Source organism: Phyllobates terribilis, unplaced genomic scaffold, assembly GCF_046119375.1.
Source record: "Phyllobates terribilis strain yellow unplaced genomic scaffold, ASM4611937v1 Scaffold_7__3_contigs__length_470593459, whole genome shotgun sequence".
Lineage (NCBI taxonomy): Eukaryota > Metazoa > Chordata > Amphibia > Anura > Dendrobatidae > Phyllobates > Phyllobates terribilis.
Window position 1 is genome coordinate 273,649,185 of NW_027362767.1, and position 24,827 is coordinate 273,674,011.

The 24,827-nt window shown below is 50.4% G+C and overlaps 1 protein-coding gene across 10 annotated transcripts in view; it reads right to left on the reverse strand.

The window, feature by feature from the left end:
* PHF19 (PHD finger protein 19) overlaps positions 1–24,827 on the reverse strand; it is a 132,526-nt gene that overhangs the window by 9,939 nt on the left and 97,760 nt on the right. For 9 of the 10 annotated variants that reach the window (XM_073640808.1, XM_073640801.1, XM_073640799.1 and 6 more), the window contains 5 exons: positions 12,564–12,631; positions 8,858–9,025; positions 8,685–8,766; positions 8,434–8,519; positions 7,883–7,978 (listed from right to left, as the gene is read on the reverse strand). In XM_073640808.1, coding sequence (XP_073496909.1) covers positions 7,883–7,978; positions 8,434–8,519; positions 8,685–8,766; positions 8,858–9,025; positions 12,564–12,631 — 500 coding nt within the window. Of the gene's footprint in view, positions 1–7,878; positions 7,979–8,433; positions 8,520–8,684; positions 8,767–8,857; positions 9,026–12,563; positions 12,632–24,827 lie in introns of those variants that run through there. The other variant, XM_073640809.1, reaches the window with a different exon arrangement.

A 24,827-nucleotide genomic window follows, 5' to 3' on the forward strand; every position in this document is an offset into this window, starting at 1 on the left:
AGCAGAGCAGCGAGGAGAGGTGTGTATTTCATTTTTTTTCCTTACTGAATGGAGCAATATATGGAACATTATGTGGGGCTCATTATACATGGAACATTATTAATTATATATGGCGCATTCTGTGTGGCCCATTAATCATATATGGCGCATTCTGTGGGGCCCATTAATTATATATGGAGCATTTTATGGGGTCCATTATTCTGTACTAGTTGGTGCCCGATTCTAACGCATCGGGTATTCTAGAACAGTGTTCCCCAACTCCAGTCCTCAAGGCCCACCAACAGGTCAGGTTTTCAGGATCTCCTTAGTATTGCACAGGTGATGGAATTATTGCCTGTGCAGGTGATGGAATTATCACCTGTGCAATACTAGGGAAATCCTGAAAACATGACCTGTTGGTGGGCCTTGAGGACTGGAGTTGGGGAACCCTGTTCTAGAATATGCCCCATGCAGGATGTGACTCCCCCACCCCCCCCATATAATGCTCCATGCAGGATGTCACATCCCCCGTCCGTTATAATGCCCCATGCTGGATGTGACATCCCCCCCTCCCTTATAATACCCCATGCAGGATGTCACATCCTCCCCATAGTGCCCCATGCAGGATGTGACATCCCCCCCTCCCTTATAATGCCTAATGCAGGATGTCACATCCCTGCTATATAATACCCCATGCAGGATGTCCCATCCCCCCATAGTGCCCCATGGAGGATGTCACATCCCCCTTCCCTTATAATGGCCCCTCCACGATGTCACACTTCCCCACCGCACCATTTAATGCCCTATGGCCCCATACAATAAAAAAAATAAAAAAAATCCAATACTCACCTCACTTGTCAGCTGCTCCTCTGGACTCCAGCGTAGCCCGCATGTTCCCGCTGTGACCGGTCAGGAGAGAGCGCGGTGTAAAGACGTCACCGCGCCCTCTGACCTGAAACGTCACAGAGCATCAGCGGAAGACACAGGAGCTGCTGCGGAGGCACGGGGAGGGGTAAGTATGACGCCGGGTGCCGGGGTCCTGAGCGAGCGGAGGAGAAGGGAGGGGAGAGGAGGAGAGGGGAGGGGAGAGGGGTAAGTATGGCGCCGGGTGCCGGGGTCCTGAGCGAGCAGGGGGAGGGACAGGAGGAGAGGAGGGGAAGAGAGAGTAGAGGAGGGGAGGAGAGGGGAGGGGAGGGGAGGAGAGGGGAGGGGAGGAGAGGGGAGGGGAGGAGAGGGGAGGGGAGGAGAGGGGCGTCACTTTTACCGTCCGGAGATAAGCAGCCGTAGCCGCTGATCTCCCGACAGTAGCCGCATGGGGGTCAGCGGCGCCTCCGGTCGGGGGACGTATGCTGCGAGAAGCCGGCTTCATCTCCCGGTTGCATCGCCGCTCACCTCCGTGCGGCAGATCAGCCGCTAACGGCCGCCATCTTTTTGTGAAATGCCGCGTCGCTGATTGGCCGCGGCCGGACCAATCAGCGACGCGGGATTTCCTGGACAGACAGACAGACAGAAAGAAAGACGGGATAAGACAATTATATAGATAGATGGAGCATTATATGGGGTCCATTATTTTGTATGGAGCATTATATGGGGCCCATTAATTATGTATGGAGCATTATGTGGGGTCCATTAATTATATATGGAGCATTATATGGGGCCCATTTTTATATATGGAGCATTTTCTGGGGTCAATTATTCTGTATGGAGCATTATATGGGGTCCATTATTTTGTATGGAGCATTATATGGGGCCCATTAATTATATATGGAGCATTATATAGGGCCCATTATTCTGTATGGAGCATTATATTGGGCCCATTATTCTATATGGAGCAATATATGGGGTCCATTATTCAGTATGGAGCAATATATGGGGTCCATTATTCTGTATGGAGCAATATATGGGGCCCATTATTCTGTATGGAGAATTATATGGGGCCCATTATTCTGTATGGAGCATTATATGGGGCCCATTAATTATATATGGAGCATTATATAGGGTCCATTATTCTGTATGGAGCATTATATTGGGCCCATTATTCTGTATGGAGCAATATATGGGGCCCATTATTCTATATGGAGCAATATATGGGGTCCATTATTCTGTATGGAGCAATATATGGGGTCCATTATTCTGTATGGAGCAATATATGGGGCCCATTATTCTGTATGGAGCAATATATGGGGCCCATTATTCTGTATGGAGAATTATATGGGGCCCATTATTCTGTATGGAGCATTATATGGGGTCCATTATTCTGTATGGAGCATTATATAGGGCCCATTATTCTGTATGCATTTCCCACTCTAGGCTTATACTCGAGTCAATACGTTTTTCCAGTTTTTTGTGGTAAAATGAGGTGACTCGGCTTATATTCGGGTCGGCTCGTACTCAAGTATATACGATAATTTTATGTTTTTGCGCTTTTATATAAAAACTTTTATAGAAAAATAATTATTTTTGCATCGCTTTATTCTGAGAGCTATAACTTTTGAATTTTTCGGGTGATGGAGCTGTATGGTGGTTTGTTTTTTGCGAGACAAGATGGTGTTTTCAGCTATACCATTTTTATTTACATTCCTCTTTTTGATCAAGTTTTATTCCACATTTTTTAGCGATTTGATGAAAAAGCATTGTTTGCCATGTTTTCTTGGGTTTTTTAACGGCGTTTACTGAAGGGGTTAACTGGGGCGACACCTTTATAGATCGGGTTGTTACGGACGCTTTAATACCACCAAATATGTATAATTTTTTAGTTTATTTTTTTACATAAAAATGTGTACTAGTGTAATTTTTTTTTACAATTTTTTAAAGCTTTTTTTTTTTACTTTTTTACTTAGTCCCTCCATGGGACTTTCACTTTTTTTCACAGGTATAATGTATTGCAATGCACCAGCATTGCAGCGCATTATACCAGTACAGAAAGCTTCTAAGACCATGCTTTCAGCTCCTGTCCATCTGCTTGCCCCCTGAACCTATTTGTTAGTGCAGGAGCTCGGCCTCTAGCAGCTCCAGCTCAGATAGGGCAGGAGGTGCTGATATTTCAGCACCTCCTGCACGATCATACTGTGATCGGTCAGTTAGATTGACTGACCGATCACAGTCCTCTGAGTGCGGGGACCGACGGCATGGGTCCCCGCACCTCCTCCCGTGCCGCTCAGCTGTCACTGACAGCTGTCGGCATTGAAATGTCACTGCATGTTTACACGTAGTGACAGTCCAAAGTCATCATGGGCATAGCACATTAAGGTGCGGGAACTGACACCCGCTCATGACGTGCTATGCCCACCATTGGACGTAAAGGGCTTTAGCAAGAGGCACCACTAACCAAACAACACCATGAAGACCAAGAAGATCTCCAAACAAGTCAGGGAAGGGTTATAAAAAAAATATCTCAATCTCTGATGATCCCCTGAAGCACCATCAAATCCATTATCATCAAATGGAAAGAACATGGTACCACAACAAACTTGCCAAGAAAGAGCCGCCCACCAAAACGCTCAGCCCAGGCAAGGAGGGCATTATTTAGAAAGGCAGCACAGAGACTAAAGGTAACCCTGAAGGAGCTGCAGAGTTCCCAAACAGAGACGGGAGGATCTGTACATATGACCACAATAAGCCTGTACACTCCATAGAGGTGGCCTTTATAGAAAAGTGGGCAGAAATAAGCCTTTACTTACACACAAAAATTGTAAGATTCGTTTTGAGTTTTCCAAAAGACATATGGGAGACTCCCCAAATGTATGGAGGAAAGTGCTGTGGTCAGATGAGACCAAAATTTAACTTTTAAACCACCAAGGTAAACGCTTTGTCTGGCGCCAAAGCAACACAGCTCATCACCCCGAGAACACCATACCCACAGTGAAACATGGTGGTGGCAGCATCATGCTGTGGGCATGTTTTTCGGCAGCAGGGACAGGGAAAATGGTCCGAGTCGAGAGGAAGATGGATGGGGAGAAATACAAGGATCTTCCTGAGCAAAACCTGTTTCAGTCTGAAAATGGATTAGGACTGGGATGGAAGTTCACCTTCAAACAAGACAATGACCCAAAGCATACTGCTAAAGCAACACTCGAGTGGTTTAAGAGGAAAGGTGTAAATGTTTTGGAGTGGCCTAGTCAAAGCCCAGATCTTAATCCAATTGAGAATTTGTGGTCAGACTTGAAGAGGAAACCATCTAACTTGAAGGAGCTGGAGCAGTTTTGCCTTGAGGAATGAGCAAAAATCCCAGTGGCAAGATGTGGAAAGCTCATAGAGACTTATTCAAAGTTACTTGCAGCTGTAATTGGCGCAAAAAAAGGCTCTACAAAGTAATGACTTTATGGGGGGTGATTAGTTATGCACATTGAAGTTTTCAGTTATTTTATCCTATTTGTTTGCTTCACAATAAAAAGAAAACCAAATGTTCACAGTTGTAGGCATGTTGTTTACATGAACTGATGCAAATCCTCAAAAAAAAAAAAAAAAACTGTGAAATTTCAGGTCGTGAGGTAGCGAAACACAAAATATGCCAAGTGTGTCTGGGAAGGGGGGGGCTTGTGAGTACTTTTGCAAGCCACAGACCGTTATATATAGGGATACATGATATATAACACTTAGTATAGGTCTCGTTGTACCCAGCATATGATAGGACCATAGAAAAATGCTAATAAACATATGCACGGCAGCACAACGTAATGTGCAAATCAAAGCTAAATCCATAAAAAGGAGGGAGAGAAGGGGGAAGTATTCAATATCTTACCATCCATGTATATGAGTGTAGGATTCCAGTATCAGATAAGCATTAGGAGATTAATTGCGACAACCGTCGCCAGAGTAGTCTGCTTATGGTCTCCCTGGCGTCTTAGTGGGGATATACAGTGAAGGAAATAATTATTTGATCCCTTGCTGTTTTTGTAAGTTTGCCCACTGACAAAGACATGAACAGTCTATAATTTTAAGGGTAGGTTAATTTTAACATTGATAGAATATAAAAAAAAAAAAAGAAAATTACATTGTATAAATTAGTTGTTTTTTTTTGCATTGTGCAGTGAGAAATAAGTATTTGATCCCTCTGGCAAACAACACTTAATACTTGGTGACAAAACCCTTGTTGGCAAGCACAGCAGTCAGACGTTTTTTGCAGTTGATGATGAGGGTTGCGCACAAGTCGGGAGGAATTTTGCTCCACTCCTCTTTGCAGATCATCTCTAAATCATTCAGATTTTGAGGCTGTCGCTTGGCAACTCGGAGCTTAAACTCCATCCATAAGTTTTCTATGGGATTAAGGTCTGGAGACTGGCTAGGCCACTCCATGACCTTAATGTGCTTCTTTTTGAGCCACTCCTTTGTTGCCTTGGCTGTATGTTTTGGGTCATTGTCTTGCTGGAAGACCCAGCCACGACCCATCTTCAATGCTCTTACTGAGGGAAGGAGGTTGTTGGCCAAAATCTCGCGATACATGACCCCATCCATCTTCCCTTCAGTACAGTGCAGTCGTCATGTCCCCTTTGCAGAAAAGTACCCCCAAAGTATAATGTTTCCCCCACCATGCTACACGGTTGGGACGATGTTCTTAGAGTTGTACTCATCCTTCTTTTTCCTCCAAACACGGCGAGTTGAGTTAATGCCAAAGAGATCAATTTTTGTCTCATCTGACCACAGCACCTTCTCCCAATAACTCACAGAATCATCCAGGTGTTCATTGGCAAACTTCAGATGCGCCTGCACATGTGCCTTCTTGAGCAGGGGGACGTTGCGGGTACTGCAGGATTTTAAACCTTTAAGGCGTAATGTGTTACCAATGGTTTGGTGACTGTGGTCCCAGCTGCCTGGAGATCATTAACAAGTTCCCCCCGTGTAGCTTTAGGCTGATTTCTCACCTTCCTCATGATCAAGGATACCCCACGAGGTGAGATTTTCCATGGTGCCCAAGATCGATGTCGATTGACAGTCATTTTTTATTTCTTCCATTTTCTTACTATTGCACCAACAGTTGTCTCCTTCTCACCCAGCGTCTTACTTATGGTTTTGTAGCCCATTCCAGCTTTGTGCAGTTCTTTGATCTTGTCCCTGACATCATTAGAAAGCTCTTTGGTCTTGCCCATGTTGTAGAGGTTAGAGTCTGACTGATTAACTGAGTCTGTGGACAGGAGTCTTTTATACAGGTGACTATGTAAGACAGCTGTCTTTAATGCAGGTAATGAGTTGAGTAGGAGTGTCTAACTGGTCTGTAGGAGCCAGAACTCATAATGGTTTGTAGGGGATCAAATACTTATTTCTCACTGCAAAATGCAAATAAATTTATCTAATTTATACAATGTGATTTTCTTGATTTTTTGGGGGATATTCTATCTCTCAATGTTAAAATTAACCTACCCTTAAAATTATAGACTGTTCATGTCTTTGTCAGTGGGCAAACTTACAAAAACAGCAAGGGATCAAATAATTGTTTTCTTCACTGTAAGTATGAGTGCGCATTGTGACTTCCGGTTATTATGACTGTAAAAGCACATTCACACAGGTAACGTATAAACAAGGGAGACAAATACATGAACCTGACAGGTCCCTGTTCAGACTAGATAAAACCCTTCTCTGATCCTGGTCTGTCCCTGCCTGACCACAGAGGTTGGCACCCTAAGATAACGCAATGGAGCCCCCACTCAACGGCAGCTTACCCTGAATGTCTTTAGCAGCTCCTAGGATCGCTAGAGTAGCGGTTCCCTAAGAAATAAAGGAATCACACAAAACAACTGCAATCAACACAAACTACAGCAAAGTGAATGAATCCAACAAAGTCTATCACCAGCAGGAAACACCAGAAGGGGAAGGTATTTAAAGCTGCACCAGAAAAGTGATAGGACAGACAAACAGAGTAAATGCAAACAGCTGTGTTAAGCTAGACAGGCAGCAGCCAGAATAGCAGAACCCAAACACCCAGAGAAGAGGTGTGTCTCCTGTGGCTCGGCGGAAAGAGAAGCCAAACACAAAGTCGAGGGATTGAATCCTGGAGCATGACACTGGTCCCAAAACTGGAAGTGATATATAACAAAGACAATGAACCAGTAAAAAATAAAAAAATTTACTTGATTTTATTTTTAATTTATTTTTTAATGTTTTTGCTGGTTCATTGTCTTTATTATACTCCCGTTCATTTTCTCCCTTCTGGTTCATTATTTTCCATATTCTTCCTTGTTCACATCCCCCTTTTCTATGTGTTGCTTTATATAACTTGTTCATTTCGCTACTGCCATCCAATTGACATCCACAACATGACATCCGCCAGTCATCATTGGAACATGCGATCAGTTCTGCCCCACGTGGAACCAACAAGTCCGGTCACCTGACGCCTTCAGTATGACGTATACCAGCTAGCATTGTCACCCCATAGCAACTAGTGATACATCACTTCCGGTATCAGGACCGTAAGTTACAATGCGCACTTGCATTTATATCCCCACTAAGGGGGAGGCCATAAGCAGACTACTCTGGTGACAGGCGTCGTAATTAATCTCCTAACGCTTATCTAATACTCGGATCCTACACTCATATACATGGATGGTAAGATACTGAATACTTCCCCCTTTTCTTCCTCCTCTTTATGGATTTAGCCTTGATTTGCACACTACGTTGTGCTGCCGTGCATATGTACAACGAGACCTATACTAGGTGTTATATATCATGTATAAAAATGTATAACCGTCAGCTGTCAGACCCTCATCAATCTGGTAGTTATAACCTATTCTATGAGGAAGCAATAACTTGTAGTCTAAAGTTTGTCAAAACTGCATACAATTGTAACAAATCCTCAGCTGAGATGTGCTGGGTCTGTGTAGTGTGTAGATGTCAGCAGCGTGGCACAATATCCTTTACATTTTTGGACACAAGGACCTTTTTTCCCAAACAAAATGCCTGCACCACTTACTGCGACTCATAGGAAAGACTGGTGGAGGCCGATCCGGAAGAGCTGCCGGCATCAACAGAGTCCAGATCCGACGGGAAATTCTGTCCAGAACTGGCACTAAAACGAAAAACAATCACTAGGAAGTGACAGAAGGGCCTGAAAATGCATTGCGAGGTCGAGAGGAGCGTGGCACACGATAGTGCTGACACATGCGCCCCCAGCCTAACTGACCAATTCCAGCAGAATAGTGACTGCGGCTCTGGAAGTGAGTGGAGAATAAGACCTGATGTAAGAGCAGAATAGTGACCACAGCTCTGAAGGTGACTGGAGGATAAGACCTGCTGTGACAGCAGAATGGTGACCGCAGCTTTGGAGGTGACTGGAGCATGGCATGTCATGTACCTGCTTCATTACTCGCCATTATATAATTATATTTAGATATAATGTATAAGCTAAGACAGTGTGTACCTGCGGTAACGTGCGGCTCCTCATCACCAGCCATACATGAGCACACATCTATCAGTACATTCCCTATTAGTGGTGTTCTCTGAAGTTCAGGACGCTGAATTTACCTCTTCAAGCTCTGAATCTCGTCCAGCGTAAAATCGAAGATGCTCGCCAGATGGTGGTTGGTACTCCAGGCCGAGGTGAAGTCGCTCTGTAATGTCAGGAGGGAAAGGATTCTCATCATAAAGGCAATATGAGTAAGACGATATGGAGGGACAGGCAGCAATGATACTGTGAGAATAACAAGGTAATAATGATGAGAGGAAATGTTCCTCACAGAAAAACACACACTACATCATTGCAGAAAGTTACTGACACTGGGAATGGCATCCTCCAGGAGGAACTGGGCCTGCTTCCTGCGGATTCCTCTTCTCTTCTGTCGCTCTCGGGGCAGGAGGCTGCAGGAGACACGGCGATGGATGTGTAATACAAGAGACGGTGGTGCTGCCATGATGCCTCCACACGTAGTGGTCATGCTCACAGTCATACCTGTCTTTGTATTTGCTCCGACCCTTCTTCTTGACATCCCCCCCTGACCGGTTCTCTGTCTGACCAAGCAGTTTGTCTGGCAGGAGCTTACTGGGAGGACTTGGCGGCACACGGATACGTAAACGGAAGATGCATTTTTTTCTCTTTATTTCTTTGCCACAAAGAAACCTGTAATATAATAAAATGAATTAGGAACTTTACAGGAGAAATCCTGAGTGAATTCAGGGGCAGCAGAAGACAGCTGGCGACTCCCGTGAGGAGCGAGCTGCCCCCCAAATCACTGCTGTTCCTCCAAAGCAAGAAGCAATTCAGTGAATGCAAAGTACTACTGTATTTTTCGGACTATAAGACGCACCGGACCATAAGACGCACCTAGATTTTAGAGGAGGAAAATAGGAAAAAAAATATTTAAGCAAAACATGTGGTCATGATGCCCCGTTATAGGGGAGGGAGTCTGCTGCTGACACTGATATTGCGGTAATGTCCCCCAATTCTGTTAATATCCTCCACCTTGGCATGTATGGCCCCTCCTTCCTGGTATATGTGGCCCCCATCCCATCTTGGTATACGTGGCCCTCATCCCCATCCTGGAATGCATGGCACCCCTTGATCCCCCATCCTGGTATTCATGGCACCCCTTTGATCTACCATCCTGGTATGCATGGCACCCCTTGATCCCCATCCTAGTTTTCATGGCACCCCTTGATCACCCACCCTGGTATGCATGGCACCCCTTGATCACCCATCCTGGTATGCATGGCACCCCTTGATCCCCCATTCTGGTATGTATGGCCCCCCTTGATCACACATCCTGGTATGTATGGCCCCCTCATCCCCATCCTGGTATGCATGGCACCCCTTGATTCCCCCATCCTGGAATGCATGGCACCCCTTGATACCCCATCATGGTATGCATGGCACCCCCCTGATCCCCATCCTGGTATGTATGGCACCCCTTGATTATCCACCCTGGTATGTATGGCACCCCTTGAGCCCCCATCTTGGTATGTATGGCACCCCTTGATCACCCATCCTGGTATGCATGGCACCCCTTGAGCCCCCATCCTGGTATGCATGGCACCCCTTGAGCCCCCATCCTGGTATGCATGGCACCCCTTGAGCCCCCATCCTGGTATTCATGGCACCCCTTGAGCCTCCATCCTGGTATGCTTGGCACCCCTTGAGCCCCCATCCTGCTGCCCACAAAAAAAAATAAACAATCATACTCACCTCCTCTCTCCTCCAGCGCTGTCCGGCTCTGCTTCTGACACTCTCACTGTGTGAGCCGCGCATGGCGTCCCTGCCATGCGGACCTCACACAGTGTGAGAGCGAGCACACTGTACCGCAGCGCGCCTCCTGCTGCCGCTCTGCGGTCAGTGTGCCCGCTATTAAAGACCATGGATATTCACTACAACCCATGGGAGTGGGTTGTAGGGAATATTCATGAGATTTAATAGCAGGCACACAGACTGCAGCAGGAGCCGCGCTGCGGTACAGTGTGCCGGGTATTAAGGAAAATGAATATTCCCTGCTCCCCACGCCCATGGGCGTGGGGAGCAGGGAATATTCATTTTCTTTAGTAGCGGGCACAGAGCAGGCTGCAGCAGTCGGTTGCTGCCTCCTGTGCTCCGCTGATCCCCCGCTGCTGCTCCCCCAGACTTCCTACCACGCAGAGCCACAGTATATACAGGGAGATAGTATTCGGACTATAAGACGCACCACCCACTTTTCTCCAAAATTTTGGAGGAAAAAAGTGCATCTTATAGTCCGAAAAATACGGTAATACATAATCCCAAGGAGCGGGAGTGCAGAGTCTGCAGAGGTCACTGACATCAGATGCCAGTGGGAAGCATTTTCTGGATGTTCTCCTACATTGCTATCATGCTTCCTTTTCTCACATTATCGTTCATTATTCTCATTATTGATCTCATTAGCAAAATAAAAAAAGAAAAATTTTGTACTTTACGCATTTGACTAAAGGACACATAGAGAAAAATACTTCCTACTAATTAAGACGTCCTGATGTAGAGGGGTTAATGTCATTAACTCTGCACAGGTCAGAGAGCAGGAAGGCTGCTCTGCAAGTTTTTTCCAACATCCTGTGAGGTAGAAAAAACATCAAACTAAAAGCGACAGCAGCTCCCCAACGACAGCAGAGCCCCAGCGACAGCAGAGCCCCAGCGACAGCAGAGCCCCAGCGACAGCAGAGCCCCAGCGACAGCAGCTCCACAGCGACAGCAGAGCCCCAGCGACAGCAGAGCCCCAGCGACAGCAGCTCCACAGCGACAGCAGAGCCCCAGCGACAGCAGCTCCACAGCGACAGCAGAGCCCCAGCGACAGCAGAGCCCCAGCGACAGCAGAGCCCCAGCGACAGCAGAGCCCCAGCGACAGCAGAGCCCCAGCGACAGCAGAGCCCCAGCGACAGCAGCTCCACAGCGACAGCAGCTCCACAGCGACAGCAGCTCCACAGCGACAGCAGCTCCACAGCGACAGCAGCTCCACAGCGACAGCAGCTCCACAGCGACAGCAGCTCCACAGCGACAGCAGAGCCCCAGCGACAGCAGCTCCACAGCGACAGCAGCTCCACAGCGACAGCAGCTCCACAGCGACAGCAGCTCCACAGCGACAGCAGCTCCACAGCGACAGCAGCTCCACAGCGACAGCAGCTCCACAGCGACAGCAGCTCCACAGCGACAGCAGCTCCACAGCGACAGCAGCTCCACAGCGACAGCAGAGCCCCAGCGACAGCAGAGCCCCAGCGACAGCAGAGCCCCAGCGACAGCAGAGCCCCAGCGACAGCACTCAGTACATTTCTGGTGTAAGTCGCCAGCACACAGTACATCTCTGCTGGAAGTCACCAGCACACAGTACATCTCTGTTGGAAGTCGCCAGCACACAGTACATCTCGGCTGGAAGTCGCCAGCACACAGTACATCTCGGCTGGAAGTCACCAGCACACAGTACATCTCGGCTGGAAGTCGCCAGCACACAGTACATCTCGGCTGGAAGTCGCCAGCACACAGTACATCTCGGCTGGAAGTCGCCAGCACACAGTACATTTCTGCTGGAAGTCGCCAGCACACAGTACATTTCTGCTGGAAATCGCCAGCACACAGTACATCTCGGCTGGAAGTCGCCAGCACACAGTACATTTCTGCTGGAAGTCACCAGCACACAGTACATCTCTGCTAGAAGTCACCAGCACACAGTACATTTCTGCTGGAAGTCGCCAGTGCACAGTACTTTTCTGCTGGAAGTCGCCAGCACACAGTACATTTCTGCTGGAACTAGCCAGCACACAGTACATTTCTGCTGGAAGTCGCCAGTGCACAGTACATTTCTGCTGGAAGTCGCCAGTGCACAGTACATTTCTGCTGGAAGTCGCCAGTGCACAGTACATTTCTGCTGGAAGTCACCAGCACACAGTACATCTCTGCTAGAAGTCACCAGCACACAGTACATCTTGGCTGGAAGTCGCCAGCACACAGTACTTTTCTGCTGGAAGTCGCCAGCACACAGTACATTTCTGCTGGAACTCGCCAGCACACAGTACATTTCTGCTGGAAGTCGCCAGTGCACAGTACATTTCTGCTGGAAGTCGCCAGCGCACAGTACATTTCTGCTGGAAGTCACCAGCACACAGTACATCTCTGTTGGAAGTCGCCAGCACACAGTACATCTCGGCTGGAAGTCGCCAGCACTCACCTGCTTTTGTAGCTGTTTAACGCTTCTAGAAGGTGCTGCTCTCGCTCCTCTACCGGGAAGACCGACAGCTGGAAGTGACATGATTGACAGGTCAGAGCACAGGAATAAACGGGCACATACAGACGGAACATAGAGATATACAGGCGCATATAGACAGATGGGCACATAAACAGATGGGCACATGGATAGACAGGACATACAGACAGAAAGACACAAGCTACAAAGTGTTGTAATTCTAAAACCATAATGTACAGAAATGACCAGGGATCACACGGTGAGACACCCAGGAGCGGATGCAGGTCAGAACCTGATAATTTCTTCTTTTTCTGGGAAATTTATCACAATTCTTGTTTGCTGGAAAAATTCCTTTTGGTTATGGTGAGAATTTACGGACGATTCAGGGCAGTAATTTGAGACATATTCACTAGGTGGCAGCAAAACCCCAGAGAACAGAGCAGCATCTGTACTGAGCCTCTTTGGGACTGAGTCACATAGGAGAGGATTAGATACACAGCTCAGCACACAGGACAGGATTAGATACACAGCTCAGCACACAGGACAGGATTAGATACACAGCTCCGCACACAGTATCACACAGGACAGGATTAGATACACAGCTCAGCACACAGTATCACACAGGACAGGATTACATATACAGTTCAGCAGACACTATCAAACATGATAGGATTAGATACAAGGCTCAGCAGACAGTATCACACATTATAGGATTAGATACACAGCTCAACACACAGTATCACACAGGACAGGATTAGATACACAGCTCTGCACACAGTATCACAGGACAGGATTAGATATACAGTTCAACAGACGGTATCACATAGGAGAGGATTAGATACACCGCTCAGCAGACTGTATCACACATAGGATTAGATACACAGCTCAGCACACTATGAGAGATGCTACAATAAAGGTTAGATGCGTTGCCCTTCCAGGCCAGGTGGTTTTCCATTATTTCACAACTTTCCGGTTCCTAAGGAAATTCCCTCTATTACTGTACAATGTGCCACACGTGATGAAACAATCCCTGCGCCATCGTTCCTGGCAGTCCCCGTATAGTACATGAAGGTACACCGCCTCTCCCCAGTTCCCAGAACCAGCAGGGGATGGAGATAAGCTGCGCCCCTACAAATGATGAGCAGATGAGATACAGTGTACACGCATTCAGTTATCTCTAATTAACCCTTGCAGTACCTTTGTCTGTCAGAAGGTTTTAACTGAGCTGTGCACTACGCCGAGGACCAAGACACGTAATAACTTACTCGAGTTTCTACAGAAAAAAAGCATCAACTCTTCTATAGCAGAGAACTTATGGAACATTTACTGTCAAAGGCAACACAGCAGCCAAATGTGAAGCCGGTGCTGATGAGCGCAGCGAGGAGAACAGACACGACTACATGGAGAATGGACACATCTACTAGTGGCCGGGGCTGATGAGGGCAGCGAGGAGAACAGACACGACTACATGGAGAATGGACACATCTACTAGTGGCCGGGGCTGATGAGCGCAGCGAGGAGAACAGACACAACTACATGGAGAATGGACACATCTACTAGTGGCCGGGGCTGATGAGCGCAGAGAAGACAACAGACACGACTACATGGAGAATGGACACATCTACTAGTGGCCGGGGCTGATGAGGGCAGCGAGGAGAACAGACACGACTACATGGAGAATGGACACATCTACTAGTGGCCGGGGCTGATGAGCGCAGCGAGGAGAACAGACACGACTACATGGAGAATGGACACATCTACTAGTGGTCGGGGCTGATGAGGGCAGCGAGGAGAACAGACACGACTACATGGAGAATGGACACATCTACTAGTGGCCGGGGCTGATGAGCGCAGCGAGGAGAACAAACACGACTACATGGAGAATGGACACATCTACTAGTGGCCGGGGCTGATGAGCGCAGTGAGGAGAACAGACACGACTACATGGAGAATGGACACATCTACTAGTGGCCCGGGCTGATGAGCACAGCGAGGAGAACAGACACGATTACATGGAGAATGGACACATCTACTAGTGGCCGGGGCTGATGAGCACAGCGAGGAGAACAAACACGACTACATGGAGAATGGACACATCTACTAGTGGCCGGGGCTGATGAGCGCAGCGAGGAGAACAAACACGACTACATGGAGAATGGACACATCTACTAGTGGCCCGGGCTGATGAGAGCAGCGAGGAGAACAGACACGACTACATGGAGAATGGACACATCTACTAGTGGCCGGGGCTGATGAGCGCAGCGAGGAGAACAGACACGACTACATGGAGAATGGACACATCTACTAGTGGCCGGGGCTGATGAGCGCAGCGAGGAGAACAGACACGACTACATGGAGAATGGACACATCTACTAGTGGCCGGGGCAGATGAGCGCAGCGAGGAGAACAGACACGACTACATGGAGAATGGACACATCTACTAGTGGCCGGGGCTGATGAGGGCAGCGAGGAGAACAGACACGACTACATGGAGAATGGACACATCTACTAGTGGCCGGGGCTGATGAGCACAGCGAGGAGAACAGACACGATTACATGGAGAATGGACACATCTACTAGTGGCCGGGGCTGATGAGCGCAGCGAGGAAAACAGACACGACTACATGGAGAATGGACACATCTACTAGTGGCCAGGGCTGATGAGCGCAGCGAGGAGAACAGACACGATTACATGGAGAATGGACACATCTACTAGTGGCCGGGGCTGATAAGCGCAGCGACGAGAACAGACACGACTACATGGAGAATGGACACATCTACTAGTGGCCGGGGCTGATGAGCGCAGCGAGGAGAACAGACACGACTACATGGAGAATGGACACATCTACTAGTGGCCGGGGCTGATGAGCACAGCGAGGAGAACAGACACGATTACATGGAGAATGGACACATCTACTAGTGGCCGGGGCAGATGAGCGCAGCGAGGAGAACAGACACGACTACATGGAGAATGGACACATCTAATAGTGGCCGGGGCTGATGAGCGCAGCGAGGAGAACAGACACGACTACATGGAGAATGGACACATCTACTAGTGGCCGGGGCTGATGAGGGCAGCGAGGAGAACAGACACGACTACATGGAGAATGGACACATCTACTAGTGGCCGGGGCTGATAAGCGCAGCGAGGAGAACAGACACGACTACATGGAGAATGGACACATCTACTAGTGGCCGGGGCTGATGAGGGCAGCGAGGAGAACAGACACGACTACATGGAGTATGGACACATCTACTAGTGGCCGGGGCTGATGAGCGCAGCGAGGAGAACAGACACGACTACATGGAGAATGGACACATCTACTAGTGGCCGGGGCTGATGAGCGCAGCGAGGAGAACAGACACGATTACATGGAAAATGGACACATCTACTAGTGGCCGGGGCTGATGAGCGCAGCGAGGAGAACAGACACGACTACATGGAGAATGGACACATCTACTAGTGGCCGGGGCTGATGAGCGCAGCGAGGAGAACAGACACGATTACATGGAGAATGGACACATCTACTAGTGGCCGGGGCTGATGAGCGCAGCGAGGAGAACAGACACGACTACATGGAGAATGGACACATCTACTAGTGGCCGGGGCTGATGAGAGCAGCGAGGAGAACAGACACGACTACATGGAGAATGGACACATCTACTAGTGGCCGGGGCTGATGAGCGCAGCGAGGAGAACAGACACGATTACATGGAGAATGGACACATCTACTAGTGGCCGGGGCTGATGAGGGCAGCAAAGAGAACAGACACGATTACATGGAGAATGGACACATCTACTAGTGGCCGGGGCTGATTAGCGCAGCGAGGAGAACAGACAAGATTACATGGAGAATGGACACATCTACTAGTGGCCGGGGCTGATGAGCGCAGCGAGGAGAACAGACACGACTACATGGAGAATGGACACATCTACTAGTGGCCGGGGCTGATGAGCGCAGCGAGGAGAACAGACACGAATACATGGAGAATGGACACATCTACTAGTGGCCGGCGCTGATGAGGGCAGCGAGGAGAACAGACACGACTACATGGAGAATGGACACATCTACTAGTGGCCGGCGCTGATGAGGGCAGCGAGGAGAACAGACACGACTACATGGAGAATGGACACATCTACTAGTGGCCGGGGCTGATGAGAGCAGCGAGGAGAACAGACACGACTACATGGAGAATGGACACATCTACTAGTGGCCGGGGCTGATGAGCGCAGCGAGGAGAACAGACACGATTACATAGAGAATGGACACATCTACTAGTGGCCGGGGCTGATGAACGCAGCGAGGAGAACAGACACGATTACATGGAGAATGGACACATCTACTAGTGGCCGGGGCTGATGAGCGCAGCGAGGAGAACAGACACGATTACATAGAGAATGGACACATCTACTAGTGGCCGGGGCTGGTGAGGGCAGCGAAGAGAACAGACACGATTACATGGAGAATGGACACATCTACTAGTGGCCGGGGCTGATGAGCGCAGCGAGGAGAACAGACACGACTACATGGAGAATGGACACATCTACTAGTGGCCGGGGCTGATGAGAGCAGCTAGGAGAACAGACACGACTACATGGAGAATGGACACATCTACTAGTGGCAGGGGCTGATGAGAGCAGCGAGGAGAACAGACACGACTACATGGAGAATGGACACATCTACTAGTGGCCGGGGCTGATGAGCGCAGCGAGGAGAACAGACACGACTACATGGAGAATGGACACATCTACTAGTGGCCGGGGCTGATGAGCGCAGCGAGGAGAACAGACACGACTACATGGAGAATGGACACATCTACTAGTGGCCGGGGCTGATGAGCGCAGCGAGGAAAACAGACACGACTACATGGAGAATGGACACATCTACTAGTGGCCGGGGCTGATGAACGCAGCGAGGAAAACAGACACGACTACATGGAGAATGGACACATCTACTAGTGGCCGGGGCGGATGAGCGCAGCGAGGAGAACAGACACGACTACATGGAGAATGGACACATCTACTAGTGGCCGGGGCTGATGAGCGCAGCGAGGAGAACAAACACGACTACATGGAGAATGGACACATCTACTAGTGGCCCGGGCTGATGAGAGCAGCGAGGAGAACAGACACGACTACATGGAGAATGGACACATCTACTAGTGGCCAGGGCTGATGAGCGCAGCGAAGAGAACAGACACGACTACATGGAGAATGGACACATCTACTAGTGGCCGGGGCTGATGAGCGCAGCAAAGAGAACAGACACGATTACATGGAGAATGGACACATCTACTAGTGGCCGGGGCTGATGAGCGCAGCGAGGAGAACAGACACGACTACATGGAGAATGGACACATCTACTAGTGGCCGGGGCTGATGAGCGCAGCGAGGAGAACAGACACGACTACAAGGAGAATGGACACATCTACTAGTGGCCGGGGCTGATGAGGGCAGCGAGGAGAACAGACACGACTACATGGAGAATGGACACATCTACTAGTGGCCGGGGCTGATGAGGGCAGCGAGGAGAACAGACACGACTACATGGAGAATGGACACATCTACTAGTGGCCGGGGCTGATGAGCGCAGCGAGGAGAACAGACACGACTACATGGAGAATGTACACATCTACTAGTGGCCGGGGCTGATGAACGCAGCGAGGAGAACAGACACGACTACATGGAGAATGGACACATCTACTAGTGGACGGGGCTGATGAGCGCAGCGAGGAGAACAGACACGACTACATGGAGAATGGACACATCTACTAGTGGCCGGGGCTGATGAGCGCAGCGAGGAGAACAGACACGACTACATGGAGAATGGACACATCTACTAGTGGCCGGGGCAGATGAGCGCAGCGAGGAGAACAGACGCGACTATATGGAGAATGGACACATCTACTAGTGGCCGGGGCTGATGAGCGCAGCGAAGACAACAGACGCGACTACATGGAGAATGGACACATCTACTAGTGGCCCGGGCTGATGAGAGCAGCGAGGAGAACAGACACGATTACATGGAGAATGGACACATCTACTAGTGGCCGGGGCGGATGAGCGCAGCGAGGAGAACAGACACGACTACATGGAGAATGGACACATCTACTAGTGGCCGGGGCTGATGAGCGCAGCGAGGAGAACAAACACGACTACATGGAGAATGGACACATCTACTAGTGGCAGGGGCTGATGAGAGCAGCGAGGAGAACAGACACGACTACATGGAGAATGGACACATCTACTAGTGGCCGGGGCTGATGAGAGCAGCGAGGAGAACAGACACGACTACATGGAGAATGGACACATCTACTAGTGGCCGGGGCTGATGAGCGCAGCGAGGAGAACAGACACGACTACATGGAGAATGGACACATCTACTAGTGGCCGGGGCTGATGAGCGCAGCGAGGAGAACAGACACGACTACATGGAGAATGGACACATCTACTAGTGGCCGGGGCTGATGAGCGCAGCGAGGAAAACAGACACGACTACATGGAGAATGGACACATCTACTAGTGGCCGGGGCTGATGAGGCCAGTGAGGAGAACAGACACGACTACATGGAGAATGGACACATCTACTAGTGGCCGGGGCTGATGAGCGCAGCGAGGAGAACAGACACGAATACATGGAGAATGGACACATCTACTAGTGGCCGGGGCTGATGAGGGCAGCGAGGAGAACAGACACGACTACATGGAGAATGGACACATCTACTAGTGGCCGGGGCTGATGAGCACAGCGAGGAGAACAGACACGATTACATGGAGAATGGACACATCTACTAGTGGCCGGGGCTGATGAGCGCAGCGAGGAAAACAGACACGACTACATGGAGAATGGACACATCTACTAGTGGCCAGGGCTGATGAGCGCAGCGAGGAGAACAGACACGATTACATGGAGAATGGACACATCTACTAGTGGCCGGGGCTGATGAGCGCAGCGAGGAGAACAGACACGACTACATGGAGAATGGACACATCTACTAGTGGCCGGGGCTGATGAGCGCAGCGAGGAGAACAGACACGATTACATGGAGAATGGACACATCTACTAGTGGCCGGGGCTGATGAGCGCAGCGAGGAGAACAGACACGACTACATGGAGAATGGACACATCTACTAGTGGCCGGGGCTGATGAGCGCAGCGAGGAGAACAGACACGATTACATGGAGAATGGACACATCTACTAGTGGCCGGGGCTGATGAGCGCAGCGAGGAGAACAGACACGACTACATGGAGAATGGACACATCTACTAGTGGCCGGGGCTGATGAGAGCAGCGAGGAGAACAGACACGACTACATGGAGAATGGACACATCTACTAGTGGCCGGGGCTGATGAGCGCAGCGAGGAGAACAGACACGATTACATGGAGAATGGACACATCTACTAGTGGCCGGGGCTGATGAGGGCAGCGAAGAGAACAGACACGATTACATGGAGAATGGACACATCTACTAGTGGCCGGGGCTGATGAGCGCAGCGAGGAGAACAGACACGATTACATGGAGAATGGACACATCTACTAGTGGCCGGGGCTGATGAGCGCAGCGAGGAGAACAGACACGACTACATGGAGAATGGACACATCTACTAGTGGCCGGGGCTGATGAGCGCAGCGAGGAGAACAGACACGACTACATGGAGAATGGACACATCTACTAGTGGCCGGCGCTGATGAGGGCAGCGAGGAGAACAGACACGACTACATGGAGAATGGACACATCTACTAGTGGCCGGCGCTGATGAGGGCAGCGAGGAGAACAGACACGACTACATGGAGAATGGACACATCTACTAGTGGGCGGGGCTGATGAGAGCAGCGAGGAGAACAGACACGACTACATGGAGAATGGACACATCTACTAGTGGCCGGGGCTGATGAGCGCAGCGAGGAGAACAGACACGATTACATAGAGAATGGACACATCTACTAGTGGCCGGGGCTGATGAACGCAGCGAGGAGAACAGACACGATTACATGGAGAATGGACACATCTACTAGTGGCCGGGGCTGATGAGCGCAGCGAGGAGAACAGACACGATTACATAGAGAATGGACACATCTACTAGTGGCCGGGGCTGATGAGGGCAGCGAAGAGAACAGACACGATTACATGGAGAATGGACACATCTACTAGTGGCCGGGGCTGATGAGCGCAGCGAGGAGAACAGACACGACTACATGGAGAATGGACACATCTACTAGTGGCCGGGGCTGATGAGAGCAGCTAGGAGAACAGACACGACTACATGGAGAATGGACACATCTACTAGTGGCAGGGGCTGATGAGAGCAGCGAGGAGAACAGACACGACTACATGGAGAATGGACACATCTACTAGTGGCCGGGGCTGATGAGCGCAGCGAGGAGAACAGACACGACTACATGGAGAATGGACACATCTACTAGTGGCCGGGGCTGATGAGCGCAGCGAGGAGAACAGACACGACTACATGGAGAATGGACACATCTACTAGTGGCCGGGGCTGATGAGCGCAGCGAGGACAACAGACACGACTACATGGAGAATGGACACATCTACTAGTGGCCGGGGCTGATGAACGCAGCGAGGAAAACAGACACGACTACATGGAGAATGGACACATCTACTAGTGGCCGGGGCTGATGAGGGCAGCGAAGAGAACAGACACGACTACATGGAGAATGGACACATCTACTAGTGGCCGGGGCTGATGAGCGCAGCGAAGAGAACAGACACGACTACATGGAGAATGGACACATCTACTAGTGGCCGGGGCTGATGAGCGCAGCGAGGAGAACAGACACAACTACATGGAGAATGGACACATCTACTAGTGGCCGGGGCTGATGAGCGCAGCGAGGAGAACAGACACGACTACATGGAGAATGGACACATCTACTAGTGTCCGGGGCTGATGAGCGCAGCGAGGAGAACAGACACGACTACATGGAGAATGGACACATCTACTAGTGGCCGGGGCGGATGAGCGCAGCGAGGAGAACAGACACGACTACATGGAGAATGGACACATCTACTAGTGGCCGGGGCTGATGAGCGCAGCGAGGAGAACAAACACGACTACATGGAGAATGGACACATCTACTAGTGGCCCGGGCTGATGAGGGCAGCGAGGAGAACAGACACGACTACATGGAGAATGGACACATCTACTAGTGGCCAGGGCTGATGAGCGCAGCGAGGAGAACAGACACGATTACATGGAGAATGGACACATCTACTAGTGGCCGGGGCTGATGAGCGCAGCGAGGAGAACAGACACGACTACATGGAGAATGGACACATCTACTAGTGGCCGGGGCTGATGAGCGCAGCGAGGAGAACAGACACGACTACATGGAGAATGGACACATCTACTAGTGGCCGGCGCTGATGAGGGCAGCGAGGAGAACAGACACGACTACATGGAGAATGGACACATCTACTAGTGGCCGGCGCTGATGAGGGCAGCGAGAACAGACACGACTACATGGAGAATGGACACATCTACTAGTGGCCGGGGCTGATGAGAGCAGCGAGGAGAACAGACACGACTACATGGAGAATGGACACATCTACTAGTGGCCGGGGCTGATGAGCGCAGCGAGGAGAACAGACACGATTACATAGAGAATGGACACATCTACTAGTGGCCGGGGCTGATGAACGCAGCGAGGAGAACAGACACGATTACATGGAGAATGGACACATCTACTAGTGGCCGGGGCTGATGAGCGCAGCGAGGAGAACAGACACGATTACATAGAGAATGGACACATCTACTAGTGGCCGGGGCTGATGAGGGCAGCGAAGAGAACAGACACGATTACATGGAGAATGGACACATCTACTAGTGGCCGGGGCTGATGAGCGCAGCGAGGAGAACAGACACGACCACATGGAGAATGGACACATCTACTAGTGGCCGGGGCTGATGAGAGCAGCTAGGAGAACAGACACGACTACATGGAGAATGGACACATCTACTAGTGGCAGGGGCTGATGAGAGCAGCGAGGAGAACAGACACGACTACATGGAGAATGGACACATCTACTAGTGGCCGGGGCTGATGAGCGCAGCGAGGAGAACAGACACGACTACATGGAGAATGGACACATCTACTAGTGGCCGGGGCTGATGAGCGCAGCGAGGAGAACAGACACGACTACATGGAGAATGGACACATCTACTAGTGGCCGGGGCTGATGAGCGCAGCGAGGACAACAGACACGACTACATGGAGAATGGACACATCTACTAGTGGCCGGGGCTGATGAACGCAGCGAGGAAAACAGACACGACTACATGGAGAATGGACACATCTACTAGTGGCCGGGGCTGATGAGGGCAGCGAAGAGAACAGACACGACTACATGGAGAATGGACACATCTACTAGTGGCCGGGGCTGATGAGCGCAGCGAAGAGAACAGACACGACTACATGGAGAATGGACACATCTACTAGTGGCCGGGGCTGATGAGCGCAGCGAGGAGAACAGACACGACTACATGGAGAATGGACACATCTACTAGTGGCCGGGGCTGATGAGCGCAGCGAGGAGAACAGACACGACTACATGGAGAATGGACACATCTACTAGTGGCCGGGGCTGATGAGCGCAGCGAGGAGAACAGACACGACTACATGGAGAATGGACACATCTACTAGTGGCCGGGGCGGATGAGCGCAGCGAGGAGAACAGACACGACTACATGGAGAATGGACACATCTACTAGTGGCCGGGGCTGATGAGCGCAGCGAGGAGAACAAACACGACTACATGGAGAATGGACACATCTACTAGTGGCCCGGGCTGATGAGGGCAGCGAGGAGAACAGACACGACTACATGGAGAATGGACACATCTACTAGTGGCCAGGGCTGATGAGCGCAGCGAGGAGAACAGACACGATTACATGGAGAATGGACACATCTACTAGTGGCCGGGGCTGATGAGCGCAGCGAGGAGAACAGACACGACTACATGGAGAATGGACACATCTACTAGTGGCCGGGGCTGATGAGCGCAGCGAGGAGAACAGACACGATTACATGGAGAATGGACACATCTACTAGTGGCCGGGGCTGATGAGCGCAGCGAGGAGAACAGACACGACTACATGGAGAATGGACACATCTACTAGTGGCCGGGGCTGATGAGAGCAGCGAGGAGAACAGACACGACTACATGGAGAATGGACACATCTACTAGTGGCCGGGGCTGATGAGCGCAGCGAGGAGAACAGACACGATTACATGGAGAATGGACACATCTACTAGTGGCCGGGGCTGATGAGGGCAGCGAAGAGAACAGACACGATTACATGGAGAATGGACACATCTACTAGTGGCCGGGGCTGATGAGCGCAGCGAGGAGAACAGACACGATTACATGGAGAATGGACACATCTACTAGTGGCCGGGGCTGATGAGCGCAGCGAGGAGAACAGACACGACTACATGGAGAATGGACACATCTACTAGTGGCCGGGGCTGATGAGCGCAGCGAGGAGAACAGACACGACTACATGGAGAATGGACACATCTACTAGTGGCCGGCGCTGATGAGGGCAGCGAGGAGAACAGACACGACTACATGGAGAATGGACACATCTACTAGTGGCCGGCGCTGATGAGGGCAGCGAGGAGAACAGACACGACTACATGGAGAATGGACACATCTACTAGTGGCCGGGGCTGATGAGAGCAGCGAGGAGAACAGACACGACTACATGGAGAATGGACACATCTACTAGTGGCCGGGGCTGATGAGCGCAGCGAGGAGAACAGACACGATTACATAGAGAATGGACACATCTACTAGTGGCCGGGGCTGATGAACGCAGCGAGGAGAACAGACACGATTACATGGAGAATGGACACATCTACTAGTGGCCGGGGCTGATGAGCGCAGCGAGGAGAACAGACACGATTACATAGAGAATGGACACATCTACTAGTGGCCGGGGCTGATGAGGGCAGCGAAGAGGACACGATTACATGGAGAATGGACACATCTACTAGTGGCCGGGGCTGATGAGCGCAGCGAGGAGAACAGACACGACTACATGGAGAATGGACACATCTACTAGTGGCCGGGGCTGATGAGAGCAGCTAGGAGAACAGACACGACTACATGGAGAATGGACACATCTACTAGTGGCAGGGGCTGATGAGAGCAGCGAGGAGAACAGACACGACTACATGGAGAATGGACACATCTACTAGTGGCCGGGGCTGATGAGCGC